This window comes from Magallana gigas, chromosome 8 (genome assembly GCF_963853765.1).
Source record: "Magallana gigas chromosome 8, xbMagGiga1.1, whole genome shotgun sequence".
NCBI lineage: Eukaryota > Metazoa > Mollusca > Bivalvia > Ostreida > Ostreidae > Magallana > Magallana gigas.
This window is the reverse complement of record NC_088860.1, coordinates 12,769,543-12,795,090: the sequence shown is the minus strand read 5'-3', so window position 1 is coordinate 12,795,090 and position 25,548 is coordinate 12,769,543. Positions and strand designations below refer to the sequence as shown.

General features: G+C 30.9%; 1 protein-coding gene across 9 annotated transcripts; it reads left to right on the top strand.

The window, feature by feature from the left end:
* Positions 1 to 1,754: 1,754 nt before the first annotated feature.
* Positions 1,755 to 25,485, top strand: LOC105322233 (Na(+)/H(+) exchanger beta). Of its 9 annotated transcripts, XM_066070299.1 has the most exons (26): positions 1,755 to 1,986; positions 6,355 to 6,380; positions 8,185 to 8,437; positions 8,976 to 9,021; positions 10,437 to 10,478; positions 11,089 to 11,160; positions 12,533 to 12,614; positions 12,913 to 12,940; positions 13,319 to 13,431; positions 13,608 to 13,683; positions 13,980 to 14,062; positions 14,605 to 14,716; positions 15,357 to 15,438; positions 15,875 to 15,970; positions 16,967 to 17,085; positions 17,420 to 17,502; positions 17,996 to 18,124; positions 18,422 to 18,514; positions 18,734 to 18,799; positions 19,094 to 19,203; positions 19,751 to 19,813; positions 19,942 to 20,024; positions 20,587 to 20,628; positions 21,290 to 21,316; positions 22,663 to 22,775; positions 23,186 to 25,485. In XM_066070299.1, exons 3-26 carry the CDS (start codon positions 8,209 to 8,211, stop codon positions 23,666 to 23,668), a joined length of 2,472 nt encoding a protein of 823 aa, XP_065926371.1. In that variant the 5' UTR covers positions 1,755 to 1,986; positions 6,355 to 6,380; positions 8,185 to 8,208; the 3' UTR covers positions 23,669 to 25,485. The 9 variants fall into 9 exon arrangements, with proteins under 9 accessions (XP_065926371.1, XP_065926368.1, XP_065926376.1 ...); XM_066070296.1 differs by lacking the exon at positions 6,355 to 6,380 and having other exon boundaries at positions 1,756 to 1,986; XM_066070297.1 differs by lacking the exons at positions 1,755 to 1,986; positions 6,355 to 6,380 and adding an exon at positions 3,129 to 3,692.
* Positions 25,486 to 25,548: the final 63 nt, after the last annotated feature.

Genomic DNA, 25,548 nt, shown 5'->3' with positions numbered 1-25,548 from the left:
AACAATCATTCAATGAAGGAAAATCTTATAAATTTTACTTTTTTTATAGATATTTTACCATATCTTTATAGAAAGTTCTTCTTTCCAAAGAGGTTGATGTGGTCTTAAAGTGGATACGGACATCCAATCCTCTTAAGAATCCTCTGTGACTTTATGACAGAGGTGGTCATGCAGTTTCTTCCGCGTAACTTTATCTAGAGCGGAAGTAAATATGACACTGTATTCATTGTGCTATGATTGTATTTGTTTCTTGATTCTTTATATCCTTTATGCAATTTTGAGATTTTAAATAAAATTTATATGGCAATGCTGTTTTTATATTTAAAGCAATATGAGCTGCAATTTTCATGTTGTATTTGTTTTTCACAAAAATGTTATTTTCTACTATAAAAATGATAAAAAATATCATGGTTTTTAAATTTCTATAGCCATATTTTGGTGGAAAAAGCCGTCAAGAAGCCGTAAATGGAGCAAAATTGAATTATTGTCGTCCTGTACAAAAATTGATTTGCTATATATTCCTTAGAAGATAAATCTTTCTTTCATTTCCAATAGAGCTCAATCTTAACCTTAACGCCGTTGAATAGTATACTATTTCACGTTTAACTTGGTAGATACCTGGTATTAATGCATTATAATAGAATTGCATGCATGTATTTGCTGCTTTGACAAATTCAGATTCTCTGTTTCCAAATCTGATATACAACTGTAATCTGCAAATCATTTTTGGGGGGTTACAGTTCTGATAGACGCACGATAGTATACGGTAAGAGGACGCTTCATCTATTTGAGATTTTCGTTTTAATCCCTATTTTAAAATGTGTGGGTTTCCTCAACAGTGTATACATTAATTTCACCACAACCCCCTCTCCCTCCCCCTCTCGTCTAATTTTATCTGACAGGGGGAGCATTTTCATCTTGGATTTGGATATTACTTTTTTACCAGCACTCGCTGTAAATGTTTTATATTCATCCAATATCACAACGAAAAAACAATTTATAACAATAGAGGAAATTGTATATCTTTTTTGTGATAGTTGATGATGTGATATTTTACAAATCTATCTATCTATCTATCTATCTATCTATCTATCTATCTATCTATCTATCTATCTATCTATCTATCTATCTATCTATCTATCTATCTATCTATCTATCTATCTATCTATCTATCTATCTATTCACACACACACTTGTGAAATTCGGATTAATTTAATGTTTGTGGATTACAAAAATTGCTCTAGCACATTTTTATTGAATAAGGTTTCATAAGAAAAAGAAAGGGATGGTCCCACATCTGACAAGTGTACGTGATAATCAACTCAAGAGGCCGCTGACACTCAGTTACAGTGATGTAACTTCCTGTTAGTTAGTCATCACCGTCTTCACTCGCATTTGTTGCTTCCTGCTTTAAGAAAATGCACAACCACATAATATAATAAGCAGTGGCGGACCATATCATGTATAACAGTATTTCACCGAGTAGATGCAATGTATTACATCTTTATATTCTGTTAGACTTCAACGTGTATCGACCTTTAAAACGTCTCACCATAAAAACCGGAACGATGTCACGCACGTTTTTCATTAGTTCCTGTCTGAAATATTCACATTATTGTTATGATTGATGTGCTTCTTTTCTTGTGCATTGTTGTTTTTGTTTGTTGTTAATTCTTATACTTAAAAATAAGATTGACTGATTTTCTTCCAATTTTGAAATTGTTCATGTCCCAAAAAGTATTCACTTTTTTCCCGATTATCTGGCAAAATGCATGCACTGATCAAATCGGAAATGTGTGATTTTCTTTCCGTTGTTTTCCGATAGAGATGAAGTTACTAACGAAAGCGTAAACAGTTGAAGTAGTTTATTAATTTCTCTGTCTGAAACATGTGTGCTAAACGGGCGGTTAATATGGGAGGTTAAAACAACACAAGTAGCCTCACTTCACATTCCGTTCAGTGAACGTGTTGTACATCGAAGCGAAGGTAAGCGCATTAATATTCATATTCATTATATCCAATGCAAGTAAAAGTAATGATCTAAACGATTATTAAAGGCAAGCAGACTAGAGGCCAAAAAAAAACCCCACACCCAACCTTTGATTTCATTTAATGCAAAATACATGTAGTTATTTCGTTAATTGTTATACATGTATCATATTCCTCAAATTGATATTTAAGTATTTTGTGTACAAAAATAAATTCGGTTCATTATAGATATGCACTGTAAATACGTTCACTCTGTGTATGCATGTACATTGTATACTACATGTATATATAAATTCAGTCTTGGGTGAGTGAACTATAGGTAACAGATATACTCAAGTTTGATGCTTACAACCTATATACATTTCTTCTTTCAATGTCTAGTGTTGTTTGGATTCCTCTTTCAGCCAGCTTTACCACACGCTTGTAAACAAGTATATGAACGATCGACTTTCAATCATACAAATGCACTGTTGAGAGAGAGAGAGAGAGAGAGAGAGAGAGAGAGAGAGAGAGAGAGAGAGATGAATTCGCCGCAAAAATACATATGACTATATTTGAGTGTACATATACGTGCATATTGCATTGCCCTTGATCAAAATCCCCTGGCATTTTATACGGGTTTTTTTATTTTAGAAAAAGTTAGCGAGCACTAAACATGCTCGTTGTCAAAGATCTGTACTATTCGGTCTTCTCTACTTCCTTCTTGTCATCTCTTTGCCTTGATCACTCGATCGAACCCATTCGTATGGTTTAAAAAATTAACTCCAAATGAACAAAAGGGACGGACACAATTATTGAAGCAAAATATGTATATAACAGATTTTTCAACAAAAAAAGAAATATCTTTGAAAATAATAAATTATAACGTTTACAGGTTACAAAATACATGCAATGTAAAATATGTTAATTGATACATTAATTAAACGTGTGGAACCCGTTCGCATCCACTTAAAGCTGAATTGCTTGTCCATTATGAAGCTTTAGTCACTTAATCAATATTTTTGGCATACTCGTCTTCATGAAAATAAAAGACTTTTCGGAATAAACGACAATGTTTATTTCATTTCTACTTTAAGTTCAGCAATATCCATTTCTTTCTCCAGATGATGCATAAAGCAGACCACAAAAATCGAATTTTAAACTGGGAGAACGGGAAAGTTCCAAACGTTATCAATCTGTTTATAATCATAAAACCGATGCCGCGTTATCTATCATATGGCTTTATATGGTTTGATCTAGAGGAATACCTCATTTTCTCTAGAAAAGAATCGAATTAATTGTCTCTTCTGATCAATATGAGTTGTTGTGAGAGGGTATGGGAGTAGACAGTGTTTAGTAACTAAACATTACATCAATTTTCATATATTGTGCAAAATGAATCGATCTGCATCTTTTTCATTCCTTGGAGAATCATCGGCATTGCATCGCAGGAATTGGACCAACATGCAGCTTCGAAGTAAATCTATAGATTGCTTACATAGATACATTGCACATCTACACGTTTTATTACAATGTAAATGCTTGGCCCGTGGAATCACCTGCGTTAATTAGTGATCTGTGCAATCCGAGATTGATCAGACTTGATAAATGGATTGATAACTTACAAACTAGTGTTACAATTCCAATGGGAATTGGAAGCAAAGTTCAAACCAGTGTCATATGACTGCAGGGGATACACTGTATATAACGAAATGGGTATAAAGGTAGGTTCATATACCGCGGTCCACTGCGAAATATAGTAAAGTTACGCAATAAACACAATGCGATGAAAATATGTGTATGCAATAAATTGATATATAGTAATTTTAAAAGTTCATTCTACAACTCTTGGAATTGTTGTACAATATGGCATTGATTGATTGCATGATTGATTTTGATTTTCAAAAGAGGCGAAATTTGTGCATCATCAATCAGCATTAAGTATCATTTTTTATTACAATATTTTTTACATTATCATCGTTTATCACTCTATAGTTTAGAATATAAAATTAAGAACATCTGTAGGCTGTACATGTACAGAACAGAACAAAACGGAACAAAAGTTTCATTTATTTCTAATATAAAGCCCGAAACAGACAGGTATGAAATTATACATGTAACAATTACAACGAACAGACATGCCAATGAATTAGTTAAGAATGGCACTGCTCATTTCAACAATGATCTTGTACTATTTCTGCATAAAAAAGTATATGACTACTGTTAACATGAACAATGCGGGCTCGATATTCCGTAAATTAGAATACACTGTAAACAAGCGTGAGAAGTAAGTAGACTGTAGACCGGTGGTTAAGAACTTGAGGAAGAAGAGAAAAGTAAGCAGTGATGAATTCTATGTAATTATATGGTTCAGTTTTTTAATGAGGTGTTATTGATTAATCTTTGCAACACATTGTTACGAAAGTATTTTTCATAATGTACATGATACTACATGCCATGTAAAATTGTCTGGTTGTGGGCTAGACTTTTGTCGGGAAATCATTCACGTAGTGTAAAATCTAACGACTTTATTAACGCCTCTCTCACCTACAGTATTTAAACAGATCTATGTGTCACAATGCACAGTAGCAAGGGGCTCATTCATCAAAACATCCCTGGGTCTGATCCTGGTCCGCATCATCTTGTGACAGGTCATTATTTATCACATGACGTAAAGTGAAAGTCGTGTGTATTGGATTCAGCTTTAGTATCTTCTACATGTCAGACAGCATGCATATGTGTCACTTGTATGAAGCTCAATTGACTATCTAGCTGACCAAAAATGAAGGTGGCCTTTATTCAGATGTTGGTCATGGTGCATTTAGAATTATTTCCTTGTCAAGTTTTTACAATCATTGTTTATAATACTGCCTGTATAAGGATGAATTTGATTATGAATATCACAACTCAACTATTACCTGATTTCTGGATTTCTGGTTCCTTGTGGTTCTCTAGACTATATAGCTTCCTATTCTGTATTTTAAATTCTTCCCTTTCCCCATCTGTAACAATTGCCTAATGTACATGTCAATCAACACATCTGCTGCTTATTGACTGTTAAAAATAGATGTAAAATAATATTGTTCTGCATATCCGCTAAATGGATTTTCACATGGATTTGTCTTAGGTCATGTAATCTGCTGTTTGCCCAAGAGAACACTTATTTATGAAGATATAATCGAAATATTAGTTTAATGTGATCTAGAGGAACATATACATATGTAGTCCATATCGCCCCCAACTACTACATTCCTCTCTCCTTAAATAGTTTTCGACCCCGAAGACTGGACACAAGTTCACCTTGTTACGATTATTTTATAATATGCCGCAACAAGGAAGACCACGACTTCATCTGTTGTAGGAAAGGAGGAATGAGCATATAAATACAATGAAAATATGTGACTAGATTAAACCTGAGACCCTGCAACTCCAGTCAGGAGCTCTACCACTGAGCTTATCCATGGTCCATATAGCCCCAACTACTACTCAGAGAGAGAGAGAGAGAGAGAGAGAGAGAGAGAGAGAGAGAGAGAGGGAGAGAGAGAGAGAGAGAGCTATTGCTGATGCATACAAGAAAAGTTCTTTTAGCAATTATAATCTATTATGATATTTTCAACAAATAATAATTCACAGGGATGAAACACTGTGTACCCATATACCTGCATAATAAAAATATATTAAAATCTCCTTAAAATTCTCCTTGCAAATAAGATGCTTGAAAGTCCAATGATCTTTCATTCTGATGAAATAGAGTGAAACATTTTAGTTCTTGATGGGATATTGAAATGTTACTTCCATATTCATTTTTTAAAAATTGTCACATATTGGAAATGTTAATTATCTTTGACGTAATTTACTTTAAGGAAATCATTATTTTGCTCTATCTTTCTAGTACATGTAGTTGTGATCATTAAAGGTTGATGAACTCATGATATCAAATGCCCCATGAAATTAATTTGGAAAGGTAATTCATGACCTGTTTATACCAGACATAGGTTGTACAACGAAGTCATGTGTGATTTACTGGATGATGCAGTATAAAGAGAAGTGAATGTACTTTAAAACCACATTGTGGAACAGAGAAATACTGTACTAAATAATCTGCCCTTGTTTACTCTATCAAAACACCATTTGGAAAAAAATCAAATGAACATCAGTATTAAATCTCCAATGTACTAAATGTATTTCATAGTTGTGGATATATTCAGCAGTTGTTTAGATTTATTAAATGCTGTACATGTGAAGTGAAGGACACATATTTTCTATATTTCATAGTTATATTTTATAGTTTATATATAGAGACTATACATGTAATTGGTACATTTTTTAAAAGTTCAATAAGTTTATCTGTAGATGAATGATTTCCCTGCATTGTGATAATTATAGATATAGGATTCCGAACTCTGCGTAAGGTAGGTGACTTTTTTCTAGGTCATTTACTATTGTACAGTGTATCAGTTTACATAGCACACTTTACAAACCTTTTTAAACATTCACACTCTGTCCAAGGTAAAGTATGTATGTAAACAAGTCGGGTATTTGTGACTTTAATTTAATAGCTTACTTTCTCTGTAATGGCATGTGAATTGTATGGGGATGTTAGTCACTACACTTACTAGCTATGATATTTCAAGCACATGTCACAAAACAGCTCTACATAGACTCCCAGCATTCTTTCATGTGTTTCCCTCTTTGTGTACATTTAGTACATGTTTGTGATTTTTATCATCTATTTATTTCTAGAAATAGAAAAAAGGCAACATTTTGCCATGTTTACTTTTCCCCCTTCCTCATAATGTGTATATGATTAATAGAATTGTGTTTGTTTTTGTGGAATGTGTAAAACTAAAACTAGTACTAGCACTTGATCATTAAGCTGTGGACTGGAGGTTTGGGACCAGTAAAAGCTATATAGGTGAAGTGATCAGTTGATATTTGCGGTATTGTTAGTTTTGTTGACTTAATTTGTTCTCTGCTATTTTCTGTATTGCAATTCTGATTTATTGCCTCTTGAGTAATCTAGAAAATAAACCTACAGCAATTTTGTAAATAATAAAATAACAGATATTTATAATAGATGCCTGCAGATTTTACACATTTATCATAAGCGACAATGAAACCAGTATTACTCATATTACTTATATCATGTTTTAAAAATTGATTTATTTAAATGAGTTTACTTAGATATTTATATATATGATGAGGGTTATATTAACTGTATATATTTATACAGTCATGTAGTTATATACTGGTATTATTTTTTTTTTTAATGATTAGTGACATTTAAGTTTGTTTGCAAAAATAAGAGGCATGCATTTCTGGATTATTTTTAGCTCCCCTGTGCTGACAATCAAGTGAGCTTTTCCAATCAAAATTCGCTGTTGTCTGTAGTAAAATTTCCCCAATTTCATCGTCTTCATGAGAACCACTAGGCCAATTTTAACCAAAGTTGGCACAACAACTTTTTGGGTGAAGGGGATTCAAGTTAATCACTTTAATTGAAGAGACACATCCTCTTTGAAGTGGGGGAGGGGGTAGATTTTTGCCACAATATGTGGTCAAATTTTTTGAAATTTTCAAAGAAGAGTAATCAATAAAAAAATAATCTTTAAAAAAATTTCAGTTGTTCAATTCATGATCCCCAAGAGAAGGTTGGGGGCACAATGTGGGATCAAATCTTTTCATAGGAATATATAGAAAAAATATGTAAAAACATTTTTCTTAAAAACCAAATGGCAAGGATTGCTGTGACTAGTGTGAAAGCATCCTTAGGTTGTGTAGTTTAAATTTTAAATCATGATCCCAGTGGTAGTGTGGGGCCACAGTGGGGGGTCAAATTTTTACATAGAAATAAATAGAGAAAATCTTTTAAATCTTCTAAAACACCATTCAGCCAGAAAAACTAAAACTTATGTAAAAGGGAAGGTTGTGCAGATTAAAGTTGTTCAAATCATGATCCCTGGGAGAAGGATGGGGTCATAAAGGGTTGGGAGTTTAAAAAGGAATAGATAAAAATCTTCTCATAAAAATATATGGATATAAGTCAGAGGATTTTTTTTTTTCTATTTGAGCAATATATTGTAAAAAAATTGTCAAGATATTTTAAATTTGACATTGTTATGCTGAACTGATAAGATCGAGTTATGGCTATTTTTGCTAAGGTGAGGGATGTAGCCCCTGGGCCTCTAGTAAATTTAGATGATAATTTTTTTTCAGACTAGTCCCAAATGACAAAGAAAAATGAAGATCATTTGTTTGATTTTTGTCCTGACCTTGTCCTGTGCTATAGCTAGTGAAGCTGTGACATACTCCACCTTCTCTGTCAATCAAACCAATTCAACCAATCACACAGCTGAAAAAAGTGAAAAACATCCAGAGGGTGTGGTTTTGGTGGAGATCCGTTATGAAGCCATAAAGGAACCATTTTTTCTTACTTTGGTGGTCTTAATTGCTGGTCTTAGTAAAATTGGTAAGGAAGTTCTTTTTTACCAATTAATTACTACATTATGTACCATTTTATCATTAAGCTACAACTTATGATACCAAACCTGTGAAAAAAATCCCAATAGTAAATATATTTGATTGATCCATAAAAGCAACATGAATATTAGTTTAGAGAGAGATGCTTGCAACAAGTATTAGATAACTTTACATTATATTATACATGTATGTATACATGTATAGATATCACATTTGTTAATGTAAAAAATAGCAATAAATATGACCTCATCTTTATTGAAGATTTGTTACATGTATCATGATTTTGTAAAAAAAAAATTTAGCAGTAATTTCACCATAATTATCATATTGCCCAGGTTTCTGTTTGTATTTCAGTATGAAACTTCTCTCATGTATGATTTCTGAATGTCTTTATTAATTATCTGCACATACATAATCATATGAACTACAGAACTGATTAATTGCTGAATGTTTACCATCATAAAATGAGAATGCTGGAATTTTTAATGCTTATAACTTACAAAAGTTTCATGATTTTTTTTTTGCAGGATTTCACCATGCTGATTTCATATCTTCATATGTCCCAGAGTCTTGGTAACTATTCTTTTAATCGCAAAAAACTTTTTGAGCAATTGGTTTTATTTTTAAATGTCAGCATATTTTTGTATTTCCTTATGAATTTTGAAAATGTTATTAATTGAATGACCACCACAGATTTTGCTGATTTTTAATGAATTTAAATATTTTTAAAGGGGGGGGGCACACTAATATAATTCTTTTGTTTTTATCACTTACTTTTAGGTAAAATATTGAACTATTTCTGTAACATACGAGGGTTGTTCGGAAATTATTGAGACAACTCGATTATTTTCTTTTCTAAGTGACGAATTTTGGTGAAAATTGGCATAGACACTGAAGAAACACTAACAAATAATAAAACAAAGTGATATTAAAAGAATATTTAATATTTTGTTTACGACAGTAGATAAACAAGTCGGTGGTCGGGGTACCCGGCGCAGCCATGAACTCGGAGATTAAACAACTTAAACATCTACTTTATAAGTATCCGTAGAATTACAGTTAATGATAAAAGAAATCAAATTAAATATGTTCATTTTGCTATTCTTTGCGACTAACTGTCGATAAAGTTTCAGTGATGTTCGAGTTGAAATACGGATATGGTACACATATATTTACCAAACAATAAAAATCTGACAACGACTTTACATTGAATTTTGACGTCAAGGCGGCGCAACGAAAACCATTAAACTGGTGGAAATCTCGGAAAAAGACCTTTTAAAGCCACGCAATTGCGTAAAAAAACTATGCGATGACAAGACAAGGTATAGAACTTCAGTTCATCATATTTTTTTTCACTGATTATTTAACTAGAATTAGGCCTAACGGATTAATTAACAACTTTTGACACACAAACTGTTGTCAACAGTTCTAAAATATGTAAAAAATGACTGCAGGAGACATTCACAGTAATTAGACTTTCAGGTAAAAATATCAATATTGATATAAAAATTCTCTAAAAAAAAGCAAGAATGAGAGAAAATGTAAATGATGACATCTTGAAATTAAAACGAAAGATGAGAAATAAAGAATAATTCCTATTTCAGTTCGTTTGTAAGGTGTTTAAAACACGGGAGCAATAAGAAGCGTTAAAATGACGTTGCGAAAAGTTTGCGGTTGCGCCGGGTTACAGGACGAAGGCACTTTGGTCAGCTTACTAGGAATGATCTATTCATGCCATGAACAAAAAACTGTTCACATTGATACACTCTATCCTGATTTACGTTTTGGTGAAATTTCAAGAGTTTATCTTTTTTACTAAAAGAATAAGAGAAAATGTCTCAATAATTTCCGAACAACCCTCGTAGTGCTGCTATTTTGCTTTTTACTTGAATTTTGCAAAGAATTATTCCTAACATTTTCCAGAATAAATAATGTGATATTAATTCAATGTTCATGAATATTACTCTTCTGTTTCTTTTTCTACATAGCCTCCTGATCATACTTGGAACTATCTTTGGAGGATTGTTCAAGTAAGTTCATTCATAAATTTATGCAATTAACTGAGAATGTCATAAATACAAATTGCTGTTCTCACACATTCCTGTCACCCATCCCCATAACCACCACCCCACCCCCACCCCACAACCCCTCCCCCCCCCAAAAAAAAAACAACAACAAAAAACAAAAAGAAAATAAACACTTAAAGGGCTGCATGTTTATTACAAATAAATCTATTTGTTGATGTGCAATTGAACTTCAATATCCAAACATCATCATCTCTAAAAACATGTAGATTGACATGTTAAAGTAGTGGTATGTTTCTTGGACAAAAATTAATGTTTCTTTAGTATTTCAATGGTCATTTCTCAAGCCATTAGATATCTTGATGATATCTTACTAGCAATTGCCACATTCTATCAATTTAGTTAAGATTAAGAGAAGACAATGTTTTTCTGTACACCATTTTTTGAGGGGATTGTAAGTTCCATGGTGACATCAGCAGATTTTTGGGATTGTATTATTTTACAATATGGAAAATGGTCTAAAATTTTAGAAAGATGTACTGCTTGTTTCTATGACATCTGTACATGTATCATTTATATTGTACTAAAACCTTCATATTAATGTGTTTTCTTGCAGATTGATCGGGGTTAGTGCGAGTTTGCCAGATTTCTTCACCCCTGAGATTTTCTTCCAATATCTACTTCCACCGTGAGTATTTCTGACTGAACTTAAATCAGCACATATCTTATTCGGAAAGATACTTTGACTTTCTGTTTCTCATTTTTAATATGATGAAATTTTACTCCCAGTTTATACAGAATTTTTTCGTGAATAATTACGAAATTAAATCTAAATGGTTTACACTTACCCAGTAAATGTACATCATAATACATAATGAATAAAGTAAGGAAGTATTTAAAAAGCCAGTGAATATTTAGGGCATTCTTAAAATTGCAAATGAAGTAATAAAGTTATGATGATTATGAAAGTTTAAAGGGTGCATGTGGCCATATTTAGTAAATGGTGGGTTTTCCATCCTGCTTGAAAACAAATAGGGTCAGTAGATAAAGGGAAAACATTCTACTTTTGATCAAAATTATATTGTTGTTTTTACACTTAGCTGTTTAGCTGTTTAGATCAACTGTCCATCTAATGCAGTTTTTGTACATTTCAAATTGCAATTCTTAATATTAAGCTCTAGCTGTTTTGAAAATTCCCATGTCAGTTAGGGTGAATTTAACAAGAGAAAATAAAACTTAGGCAAAATTTCTTTGAAAATTAGTTGTAACAATAGGTATTTCATTGTCATGCTTATGATCCCCAGTCAATCAACCTATCTATAAGACCTTTCAGCTGCTAGCTGCTATACATATTGTATGGAAATGGAAACCATATGTTTTATTATTTTTTTACTTAAAAGCATGAAGGTGTTACACTGTATGTGGAATTTTATATTCTCTACAGATATCTTGATTTTTTTTTTGTACCCTGATAAATACAACTTACTTTTTTTACTATAATACTAAAGCATTAATAATAAAATTACATATAATGTTAAAATAAGATACCATCTTTTCATATTTTAAGAAAATGAAAAGTTTTTGTATGTTCTTCTTTGTGTCTAAAAGACATCATGAAATCCATGTTATGGCGTAAAAATATGGCATTTAAAAAGATTTGAAATATGCAAACAAATATACACATGATCTAATATGTTAAACCTTTGTAAAGTGTGTTAATTTAGGCTTCAAGATATAATCTGTTTTGCAAAATGTTATTGCTGAATGGCTTCGATCTTCCAAGAGGTTAGAGCGCAACAATTGACAACAGACCACAACATTTTTCTTGAATCACCATTTTCAAGCAATGACTCATGAATCACAATATTGGTTGTCATTTTTAGGCTAAAGTTATCTGTCTTACATGTCAAAATATGACCAAAAAAATTATAAAGGTGTCAAATTATGAACTTTTTCCATCTCCATTGATTAATAGAAAGATTTTGTTTTTTACCTTAAGAATATCAACTACCGGTATGATCATGGATATTGAATTATTGATAGCTTGAACTTTTTTGTAGAATAATACTAGAAGCATCTTTCAGTCTTTTTGACAAAACCTTTGCAGACAACCTTGGAAGTGTTCTGATTTTGGCAGTAATTGTAAGTCTGACTTTGGATATTCTTATTAGATTTAAATGTAAAAGGAATTCTGATATTAAATATCTATATTACAATAAAAGTGACATTTATATTGTGACATGTCCATCTGTTTATCGATTGCAATTGTTGTAATCAATGAGTATAATAAACAGTTTGTTTTTTTGTTTTTTTGTTTAACAACTTAATCATTATTTTTATAATATATTTTTTTTTTCTTTGTACACCTATGTAATAAAGTCTTGATTTTCCTTCATCATAATGAAATAAATATGCACATTTTTACTTCAATGTCTTTTAGGGAACAACAATATCATGTTTCTTAATTGGTAAGTGAAGCCTTACGGTAATTATTTCTTAAAGATTAAGAATTACATTTATAGCCTGGATCAGTAATTAAAGATATGCATTCTTCCTTTATATATAATATTGTTTGTTATAACATTGATGCATTCATTTTGAAAAGTTTTATATAGTATATATAACCATGCACCTGTGCTTGAAAGACTTTATTGATTTAAGTTAAATGTGTGTTAATTTTTTACACTAACAATTGAGTTAGTATGGCCTGATTTGGAGCTACATGTATTTGGTACAGTGTCTCAGATTCCAGTCATACCGACGTTTATGATGTTGTACATCTATCTAAAGGAAAGGTGGTTGTGTTTTCGTTATAAACTTAAGAGCTTTATTTTTTCACCACTAAGGATTGAGTTTGTATGGCCTGATGATTGCTGGAGCTATGGGAACAGTGTCCCAGATTCCAGCGATACAGATATTTGTGTTCTCCTCACTCATTGTGGCTGTTGACCCAGTGGCAGTAAGTACTTAATATTTTTGGTTCATATTTCAACTTGAGATCAAATGGCTTTGATTTGAGACAAGTATTATTTAAATTATAAGGTAAAGCATGAAAATTAAAATCTATGTTTTATATATGTACAATTCTTTGAAAAAGAGAAGGAAAAACTTGTTAACAACTCTTTCATTGGTCAGGTGCTGGCCGTTTTCACAGAGGTCGGAATCAACCCCACCCTGTACTTCTTAGTGTTCGGCGAGTCTCTGCTCAACGGTTTGTCCTGCATTTATAAACTGTCTGAAGTGAAATCAAAAGAGCATCTTTATTTTCAAGTGGAAAAATCAAAGATTTTCACACAACAGTGTTACTCAATTCTAAACTGTAGTGAAATGAGATAAGTATACATTAAATTAAATCAATCAGGGTTAATTTGAGGCAGCAAGAGGCAAAATAAGTAATTTTCTTTAATTAAACATCTTTTAAAAATTGCCAGTACTGCAGTCCTTTCACTCAAATTATTTGATTTTAATATTTATCTGGTTTTGAAATATTGTTGGTTTTTTTAACAGATGGTGTAACTGTGGTTTTGTATAATGTAATGCAGACATACAACAGATTACAAGCAGAAGGGGGGACAATTGATGCTACACAGGTAATAATAGATGATAAGCAATCTGTAATTTTGAATAAAAAAAACTTTTTTGTGATTATTAGCACAATCCACTTACTCAATGATCATCATGCATGTTACATCTAGCTCTGTTATAAGGTGGTATGTGACACCTACATGTTTTGACGTACTATTTATTAAAATAAACTATAAAATCAAGTGTAATTTTTAGACATATAGTTTTTTCCAAGCATTGTTTTAAGCAGAAGTTTGTTACTTTTAAACCCATCTCCCACTTAAGGATTTAACTTGAAAATAACTATCTTCTTACAAACTGTGTCTTGTTTTCATTGAGTAGACATTTCTAAAAACATTTTGTTTTAGTATTGATTGTTGCTGATTTTTTGTACATGTATGTTTGGTGCTATCTGGCGTACTTTAAAGTTGAAATTGATTGCAAATGTTCATGTTTGTACATCATTTTCATATTTATTATTTTTGATTTGAACGTAAAAATTTACCACCGATGGTGTATTGTGGAATTTAATGACTAATGTAATTTGTAATTTTTTTTTTAATTTCAGGTCGTGCTGGGAATTGTTAAGTTTTTTATTGTTGTCATTGGTGGCCTTGTTATTGGGATTTTAGTTGGTTGTTTATCAGCTCTGCTTACAAAGTTCACAAACACTGTCAAAGGTACATAACTATATCTGCTCTTTTATTCATGTTACCAATTTTTGAAAATGAGGTAATCATCCCATTTTCTGATTTCAAAGTCTTTTTTATCATAAAGACTTAACATAATTTTTATATGTGTGTGTGTGATTTTTTTTGCAATAACAAAGCTTTCACAAAAACTGTATGATTGAAAGTTACATTGAAATACATAGAAATGACAGGATATGAATTTCAAATTGTTTCTTCGCATTATTATATTAGCTGCTACACGTGCAGTTTGAAAAAAAACTTACAGCCATTGTTTTTGCTACAACTACCCAAACCATATTTAAGATATCTTGGAGCAGTAAAGTAGGTTTAAAGTATTGTTCAAGTTTATTAGAATAAATGAATATTTAGTTAAATAACTAAATGTGTAATCCGTTTTTGCACCATGTACATGTAGAATTGCACATACAATATAATATTTGTGTATGACTTTATAGAGACGATGCTAAGAAAAAAGCTTTCCCCACAGTTTATTTATCCTGCAATGACAATAAAGGTGCTTCTAACTCTCAAAAATGACCTTTTTCCAACGTATCTATATATATGTGCTTAGAATTTTACCTGTTTGCAGTGTGTGACTAACCAGTCAAAACAAATTTGATTTTTTCAGTTGTTGAACCTTTAGCAATATTTGGAATGGCTTATCTCGCTTTTCTACTTGCTGAATTATTTGAGTTTTCTGGAATTATATGGTATGTTTTAAAAGCACATTATTGTTATTAATAATTTATGTCCAATGAAAAAGAAAAAGTCTGAAATTTTAGATAAGTATAATTTGGAGATATGTTTTAAATGTACTTATAGCTTAGAACAGTTTATACTATGTGCATGTTAAAGTTCAGATCCTGTGTCATTCGGTAGTGAATGATAACATAATGAAGGATTTTTATTAAATTAATTTAATGTTAGCCTAAGAAATACAAAAAAAAAAATCCAATTTTTTATATACAGAGTTTTCACTTCAAATGATTAACCACCTTTATTTGAGAAATAAAATATTCTTACAAAAAATCAGATTTTTCAACCAATTAGTTGAAATGTGTACAGTTTGGTAAGTTTACTTTGACAGTCTTCTGCTTCATGAAATTTTTAGGTGAATTTAATTCAACAATGTTTTCTACTCTTTAGTATTATTGGATGTGGCTTGGTACAAGTAGCTTACTCCTTCCAGAATATTACTCAAAAATCCCGAGTAGCAATCAAGTATTTCACCAAAGTACTAAGGTACTATATGTTTTTATTTTGTTGTTATTTATAAGTAAGATTTTTTGTTATTTATTATCATGCAGTCAGTAAAGATGGCTTATAGGTAAATTTGATATCATAATTTTAATATACATGTACTTGTAAATAAGTTGTGTATATTATCCTTCATATTTTACTATAATTTGTAATTTATGAAATAAGGGAATCTGTGATATTTGAGCTTAAGGTACCTGACCCATATTTGGACCTAATTTTTCTTATCTTGAATATCCTTCTTGAATTAAATACTCTGGTATTAATTCAAAGCATTTTAGAGTAGAAATAAGATTTACTGAGAGAAATTTTCAAAAATATTGTTAACTATAAAGCAGTAATTTATTAATGAAGATTGCATTAAGGTCTATAGGGACAAACACACTTTTTAGAATAAAAAAGTAAATACAAAGAATATCAATAATGCTTCGGTGGAAAGATGTATTTAATCATAAGAAATAGAAAAGCTATTGAAAATAAATTTAATACCAAATACTATTTTTTAGAATTAATTTTTTTTATTAAAAGCAAGGGGGGGGGGGGGGGCAATTCTTCAAGAAAAAGAAAAGGTCATTTATAAGGACATATTCCTCTCTTACATATTGATACTTGAACATGAAAATTATGTCCAAGTATGCAGAGTAAGAAGCCCATACACATCTGTAATGCATCCAGATTCATTTAATCTGGTGCTATTATGGATCGGATACCTTAAATTTCTTGTTTCTTGTTTCGGCAAATTTATAAAATACAGTAATAGAAATAGGAATAGAAATAGGCTGAGAAAACAATGTAAAGATCTTACAGTTTAATTTGAATTTGGGTTGAAATATTTTCAAATTATTTTACAGTTGTTAAAACTTTTGTACAATTTTATTTTAAACCATGAACCCATTGAGACATAATTAAAGCACTGAATACTTAATAAAAGTGAAATACATACCAAGAAGTAAACAATACATGTATTTATATTTATTTTAGTACTACATCAGAGATTATCATATTCCTGTTCCTGGGACTAGCCCTGGTCACAGAACATGACTGGCAAACTGGATTTGTATTGTGGACCCTGGTGCTCTGTATAGGTTTCAGATTTCTAGGTAAAATGCAAAAAGAAGGGACAAATAAGCTGTAAACAATGTAATTTATAAACCTTAAAATTCTCTCAAATTCGTGATATCTTATTTATAGCTTCTTCATTTTAAACTTCAAGTTCATGCTTTTAGTTTAAAATTTTATTTTTTATTTGATAGACGTTTTATTAATGATACTTGGTCTTTTAATCTAAGATGTTTAAATGAAAATCTTTGCATACAGTGTACCAAGAGTAATAATTGTCGACTGAAGGGAGACATTTCATATCTTTTTACCAAAATTATTTTGGTTGATATATATTTGCTGTTCAAGACTGTTACAGTTTTAAATATTTTACAGTTGTCTACGCCATAACATTCTTGATTAACAAGTTTGACACGTACAGAGTTCGGAAGATAGGATACGATGAAATGTTTATCATGGTAAGTTGTGTTAGGTACCTCACTACACCCAGACTTATACTTTTTAAGACTCTACGTCACAAGATGGCGATTGAAATGTTTTGTTAAACTGTTTATATCGTTTGATTGGGTTGTATATCGTCGTAGCTCAATGGCTAAAGTATTTGGCTTCTGAACCGCAGATTGTGAGTTCGAATCGCCTGGAGCTTTTGTTCATGTTAACTGAATTAAATTTTTGAAAATGTAATTTTTCATCCAAAATTGCACATTATTTGCCTGTTTGACTTAAATACTTCTTATCCATTATGATATCTCTCATAATCAAGTAATTTTCTGCTGATTTGAGAAAATATTCAAGGTGTAGTGAGCCACCTTAAGGAAAAAAAATACCAGTAGTCTGAAAAAAAATTCTGCATAAATTAAAATTATGAAGTGTTGAATCCTATTCTGGCCTTCTTTTAGCCCTTTTATTTCTCTGTTTACCTTTCAATTGGTATAATGTTCCTCTCATTAGAGTTATGGTGGGCTTCGTGGAGCCGTCTGCTTCTCGTTGGTTGCGCTACTGGACAAGAATGAATTTCCAGAAAAGGACATGTTTGTCACCACAACACTGTTTGTGATCCTATTCACGGTCTTCTTCCAGGTAAGGTCTCCAATGGTCTTCTCAAACAATTTATATTTGGGTCGTCCTAAACCTGTTTTAGTTCAATAAATGGTAAATCATTGTTTCATAGTGTAAATCATACATGAAGGGTTAAAAATGAACATATTATATACCGGTTATTGACATGCATTTGGTTTTAGCATACTTTGCAAAGCAAAACTCAATTTGAAAAATTGCTGTTAAACCTTATATTTCATTAAGTTATCTTTCTTTAAGGAGAGAAGTAGTTCTAAAATGTTTGCCTGAAATATTAATGAAATATTGATATTTTCATAGGGTGCCACTATCAAACCCATTGTAAATGCCTTACGAGTGAAACTGGCTCCTGAGGACCTAAGTCCAACTATGTACACAGTTCTTCATGAAAAGGCTAGCACATATAATATATATTAATAAATTCTTATGTAATATAAGTACAGAAAGTTTGGCTTTCTATGTATTTATTAGCTAAATCAATTAATTTTCATATTTTTAAAAACAAAAAGAATGATGTTAATTTGATTAGGTTTCACTTTTATTGAACTTAATGGAATATGTTTATAAACATGTTAATAGACATTTCTTATCTTATTTTGTTCCTTTTTCCAGATAAACGATCACCTGATGGCTGGTGTTGAAGAAGTATTGGGATACCTTGGAAAGTTCCAGCTTAGAGTACTTAGTAGCATACCCATATTAATCATTACTACATTAAGAATTGATCAATGTTATTTTTATTTGCTTTACAATTATGTCAATGTGAAAAAAACTCTTACCTCACTGTTATTAATTAGAAAATAGGGTTAGTTTCTGCTTGTTCACAAGTTATCTGGAAATTGAGATACATACATATAATATAGTATTCTATTTGTAGACAATGAATTTGATATCTGTTGGTTGCATTTAATTTCATTGTAGAATGAAGTAAAATGTAGTATTGTTATATAGCAAATAATTTCTATTTAATAGGAAAAATTTCATTATTTTGATGACCATTATGTTCGAAAACTATTGCTGAAAAATCCTAATGGAGAAGATGGAGCAGAACTAATAGTAAATTATGAGAAACTTGTAATGAAGTAAGTCAACTGTAGTCTGTTCAATGTTATTTTTAAAAAATACATATACCTATGAAAGGAAAAATATCCAAGATATCTTCATTGAAACATTATCATTTTTCACAGAAACGAAAACAGATTTCTTACTAGATTTATAATTGAAAATGTTGACATCGTTTCTCAATTGGAAGTCACTTGGAATAACGCACAATTTTCCCGGTAATTTTCAAAGCTAAATTCCCGTGGACATTTTTTTAGCCGTGTATGAAGGGGCGTTTCAAAGGCGAAATCTTGGAAATTTTTCATACTTTTGAATGAACACGGTTCAAACTCTCAGGTATAAATGATTATAGAGTAACTAAGTTAGATTGTTTGGAATGAATCTTTAGTCATACTTATGATTTGTTAACTAGTGAAAGGTACTAAAACAGTTTTAATTGTTTGCCAAATATAAACCTGTATCAACAATGAAAACCATTGAATCCCAATATTCTGAATAGGTTTTCATTTGTGCCTTTATTTGACTGGAGTGTTTATGAAAAATTGTACCAATTCATATGAATTTCAGAGAACATTTCAAGAATCTACATCTTTGTGGAGCTGCTAATATGCCAAAAGTTCCCAGTGACCTGTAAGCATCACTTGGAATAATTTGTTTAATTTAAATAATTAATTAACTGAATCTGTATATTTTCTCATTATTTCAAAACGGGCTATTTCCTATAAAAAATGAACTACGTTTATGTTTAATTTGTACAGGAAAAATGTAGATAGTACAGCCATTTTACTGAAATTAGAAGTTGATGAAGATGAGGATGAAAAGAGTACAGATAATGTCCCACGTAAGTATTTTATTAATGACTTTTTATATAGTGGAACTACTTGTTACATACATGTAGGTTACATTACAACTGTGTAATGATTTCCTACGTGATTACAGTTGAGTAAAGCTAACCTTATAATATCACCCATATTGTTACGATAAAAAATTCATTATCCAAGATTTGTAAAGCGTCATATTCTTACGTTATTTTGTATTTTCATTTTAAAAACAATTCAGATTTTTTAAAATTAGAAAACTATTTAACTACTCTTTTTTATTTGTTTTTTGGTTAATTTTCCTGCGGCTTATATATTATAAAAATGAAAATCTTTTAATAAATGGGTTATTAGCTTAAAAAACGAATGTTCACTCAATGCTACAATATGTCATTAATGATTTTAGTGATTGTAACTAAAGGTAAGTATATTGAGGAAAAACTCCTCTTCATTTAACCCCTACCCGTGGGATTGTGACTTTACACAACGAAAACCCTTTTCCAAATGAAATTATTCCCAACAACATTTCTTCTATGTATTTTTATATGCAAATAAAATTGTACATAAAATATTTTTCCGTTTTAGCCGCTGTATTGAGACCACACGGTGATCGTGTTGTTACTTATGGTAAAACAGTTTTAGCGTATTTTTCTTTAATGCTTTAATACATTTCTTAGAGAGTTTGTGGTGACTTAATTTCTTGCTTCTATTATTTACTTCAAAAATTGCACTATGATCAAATATTTAAGAAAACAAATTTGCTTTCTCACTCAATATTGTTTAGCTGTCGTAATAACGGAAAAAATTATTTTAAAAAAACTAAGTGAATATTTTAACACCAAAAACTTTGTTTTATAAAAGTCGCTGGTCAGCTTTTGATGAAATTTCAAATAATATTTTACAAAAAGAAATATCCCCTAAAATATTGAGTTACAGTTGTCAATAAACAAGTTAAAGACGTTATAGCCCGCAATTCTATGGTAATATTTACAAAGTTTGTGCAACGATTTGTAACTAGCTGGTACTTCAACATTCAAATCTTGGTTGAACATCATAAAACAATTAGAAAAAAAAACGATAATAAATTTGAACATTTTTACTTTGTACTATACACTTTCCTCCACTGTGCATATGTGAACTTTTGAATGTTTTATTCTCACACTTTATTTAACACAACTCACATATTTTTAAGTGTTTATAGCAAATAATGATACTATTGCATAATCGATTTTGTAAGATACTAAAACTCTATATAAGTTATTTATAGTAAAAAAGTATAATTTAATAGGAGAAGAGCAGCCTTCAGCTAAATATAGTAAGAAAGTATAATTTTCAGCTTGTCAGATCTCTCTCCCACCCTCTTTCACTGGATCAATTGAGTAACCTGTCTAAGCCTATTTGAATACGCGTGTAATCTAGCAGTTATAAAAGGCTTCGAAAAAAAAAATGCACACATTGTCTGAAAACTGTGTACCGTTACCAAGGTGACATTTTCTTTGTATTTGTATATGGTGTTATTACCTACATTATAAAAAAGACGTTTTGCAACTAACCTGAAAAATACATAGAAATATCTTAGAAATTTAAAACTTTGACAAGTTCTGAAGCCTTCTCTTTGGCAGTGGCAGTGTCGACTTGTAATAAATTATTTTAAATTTTTAAAGCATTACTTTGATACTCTTTCCAGACGATATTCGTTTAGACAGGTTCCATTGTGTACCATCTTCACAACGTCAATGTTTTGTGATTACGGAACTCCACACAAACCTTTGAGTTTGTGTGGAGTTCCGTAATCACAAAACCTTGACGTTGTGAAGATGTTGTGTACAAGTATGCGTGTTTTGTATTCACTTCTTCACTCAGTTACCTTAATTTCTTCTTCTTTTGTTGTCGTTAAATTAAATTTTGTCTGTTTTAGCAGCATTGATTCCCATTAAACCCATCCTTCATATGTGAAGGAAATCTCGTCGATCACTTGGATGAAGTTTTAAAACTCGGCGTCACCTATAACGTTTACTGAATATAATAAATGTTTAGGAAAAATTTAAAGAAATATTCAGTGCAAGTGCCAGAAAGGGTTTTTACGCTTAAAAATAAGTGCCAGGAAAAAGCTGTGGGTACTATTCTGTGGATCAAAATATATAGGTTTTAGCATTGATAAAGGGTTTATTCGAAATTAATTTTAAAAGTAAACGTTTTGAATATAAACCAATTGCTTAAATTGAATCAAGCAAGTGGTTAAGGGAATGGTTAAACGATACGATCGAAATAGTTTTGTCTGCCTCATTAAGATTGAGAATTTGTAAAATATATACTGCCTGTGGTAACTGGGGCTGTTGGATTCTTTCCTTCAAACTTTCTTTGTGATTTCCATGTCTTTATGATTTATGTTACATTTTAAGTTCTTTGTTTTTCTATTTCTTTATGAAATATCTTTATTAAATAAAGGAGGAGTAAAGCTCATGAAAACAAACTTATTGTTGAAATCTTATTGTTGAAATTTAAATTCGTTGTTATACTTTTTACAAATTATTCAACAACATTAGTCATCCAGATGTGAAATAAGTTTAATTTTTTTTTAAAATACACGTTAAACAGAGACATGTACATGTTATTCGACTTTCATTTTCATGAACTGTGGAATTCAATCTTCGTTTACAGATCGGAGCACATCCTCGAGCCACCCGATTTCTATACAAATAGGAGGAGAGCAGCCTTCAGCTAAAGACTTTAGGAACATGTTAAATGACTCTATGCGGACTCCGTCAATGCTGGTAAGGTTACCTCTTTTTATTACACCACGAAGCACAATCCTTCAAACACTTCGCAATGATTTCCTTCTCAAAAGGTGAAATTAAAAAAAAAAAACATTGAAAAACCAGAAAAAAGCAAGTGATACAAAAAGAGATTAGCAGTACTCCTACATTTGAAATTTTCTTTTTCTATAAAATGTGTAATTTTTTAATTTATGCATTGTACTTCTTTTTTCAGAAAAAGTAAGCAAGCGTAATTTTTAATTGACTCATTTCCCATTCCCCATTTACTGATGAATTTTATGTTGAAATCAATTGAAAAGTTTTGCATTTGAAATAAGTTTGATTTATAAAATGTTATAACAAAATTTATCGTCTAAAATGTCTGTTTTTTACTGTGTAATATACTTAAGTCACTATATTGTTTTTAGGTTCCAAACAAGAGGTTTGAAGACCAGATAAAAGAGGCTCCCAAGTTTGATTTTGAAAACTTGAAATTCAGACGAAGATTTAATAACCGCCTGCAACGAATGAAATCCATAAGGAAGATGCCAGAAAGAGCACTTTCTTGGGCCGAAAGCGATTCTGATCTGTGTCGAGCAAGATCAAATAATCATAAAGCAGGTCGAGCACAGAAAGCTATGACAATGGACTATTCTCCAATGGAGGGGGATAGAAGTTTCGACACTTCATTAGTGAATCAAACAATTCCAGAGGATGATGTCTTCGAAAAGGAGCATAGTGCTGAGGATAAACCACTTTTGAAGGATGACACTGACTCTAAAGAACCAAAGCAAGAGGATCAGAGTACACAGGCAGCCAAAAAACTTACCCATGATGCTCTTCACCGCCAGGACGCTGTGGATAATATCCCACTGTCTAACGTCCACGTTCAGAGAGCGAATTCAGAATGATGATTAAATAGATTCCCAATATAGCTCTTATATACTTAATGTTATTTATGAAAATACATCTTGAGATATGCTCCAGTGAAAGGATTTCAAATATGATGTGCATGCTTGACTTCATTTTATATCATTTCAGTAGTAATTAAAGTTTACTAAATTGTCTGTCATATTTATAGACTAATGAGAGTTTTAATGGTTTTTATTTATGCAGTAGTGAATAAGCTCATATAAAGTTATAATATAATGTAGGTCTGCCAAATTTTCTCAAGGTTTTGCATTGGTTTTTACTCGCAGGAATTCTCTCTGGGGGTCATAATTTATTTTCATTTTCAATAACTTGTTATGCAACTGATTGTGTGTGTTGTTTCAAATCATGATATTTTGAGCAATTATTGTTGGCAATAAAGTACTTATTGAAAATAAAACGTTTATTCAATATCCAACGGCTGATAGAGTTCTAGGTCTCAGCTGATATTCTTGAATTTTGTTTACAACTTTTTTTCTTTTGATTTTCATTATATTTCATTATATAGTTACTAGTATATAGAAACTAGCATATTTTAAAATCATGTACAGCTTGTGTGCTAGTTATAAGGCTCAGTTAACATTCTGGAATTTTGTTTACAACTTCTTTTGTTTTCTTTGTGTAATATTTATTTTTTTAGAATTATTTTCATTCAGTAGTTATATAGAGCCTTGGGTATTTTAAAATCATATACAGCTTAGGTGCTAGATACAATAGTTATGTGATGCTAATTGATTTTATAGGTGACAAATGTAGAAAGTATATTTTGTAGAAGTATTTCTATTTATTGTATTACTTAAACATATCCATATATATACTTGATGATGTGTATCTGGAGAATTTGGAACTAAATGATATGCAAAATTGACTTAGAATAAATCGTTTATATTAATGTATGGCATGCCATGTATACAAAGAACTAAACATAGTTTCACACTTGATAAATAAGTTTATGGACTGTAAACCTTTGTTTACAAATCGTAAACTATAGTTAAATATTCGTTAGCTCTAGTTTTCATCTGTAAAACAATATCTAATGGGTGTAAGCTGTAGATTACAAAAGCTTTTCTAAGTTATCTTTCTATAGATAAACGTTAACAGTAGATTTTGCTGATAAATAAAGATTCACGATTGTAAACTGTAATTTACATTCGTTAACTGTAGTCAAGAGTTGTAAGTCATAGTTTAAGTATATAGTTTACACACCTGAAACATAAATGATCGCGTTAACAATGGTTTACAGATGTGGAATATATATTACATAAACTATAGTTTACTGTATGAAATCTACAGTTAGCCTCTGATTAACCTAAATGACTGTGAAATTATGTTTAGCTCATTTTTTCATAGATTTCAATGCTTTACATGGAAGTGGATTGGTTTATATTAAAACAAAAGCAAAGAAATACAAAAATTTAAATGAAGAAACACGTTTTTAATTGTGAGTATTACGTAATCTGATGGTATCTCTTCATATAGAAGTGTTTCTAACGTGTCCATTTATAATCCCACTCAAACATGGATGGTGTAAGACCTTTGTATTAATACTCAAGTTCGACATTTTCATTGAATAACAAATCAAAAATGCACTGTAAACAATCTATCGCTTTATCAATGCATAATAAAACCGTTACATGTATGTTCAATATGTATGTCAATTAAATGATTGGTTAGTATGTATGTTTTGTGCCTTATACGTGTATTTTGGAATTTGTGTTAAATATGAAGCTTACAAAAAAGCGCACTATATTTATCATATATGGCAATTATGTTGATCAATAAAGTGCTATAAAATGTGTTTATACAGCAATTAAAGTAAAGGCTATTAGGTTTACATTTAAAAGTTGTCTTGGTAGTTCAT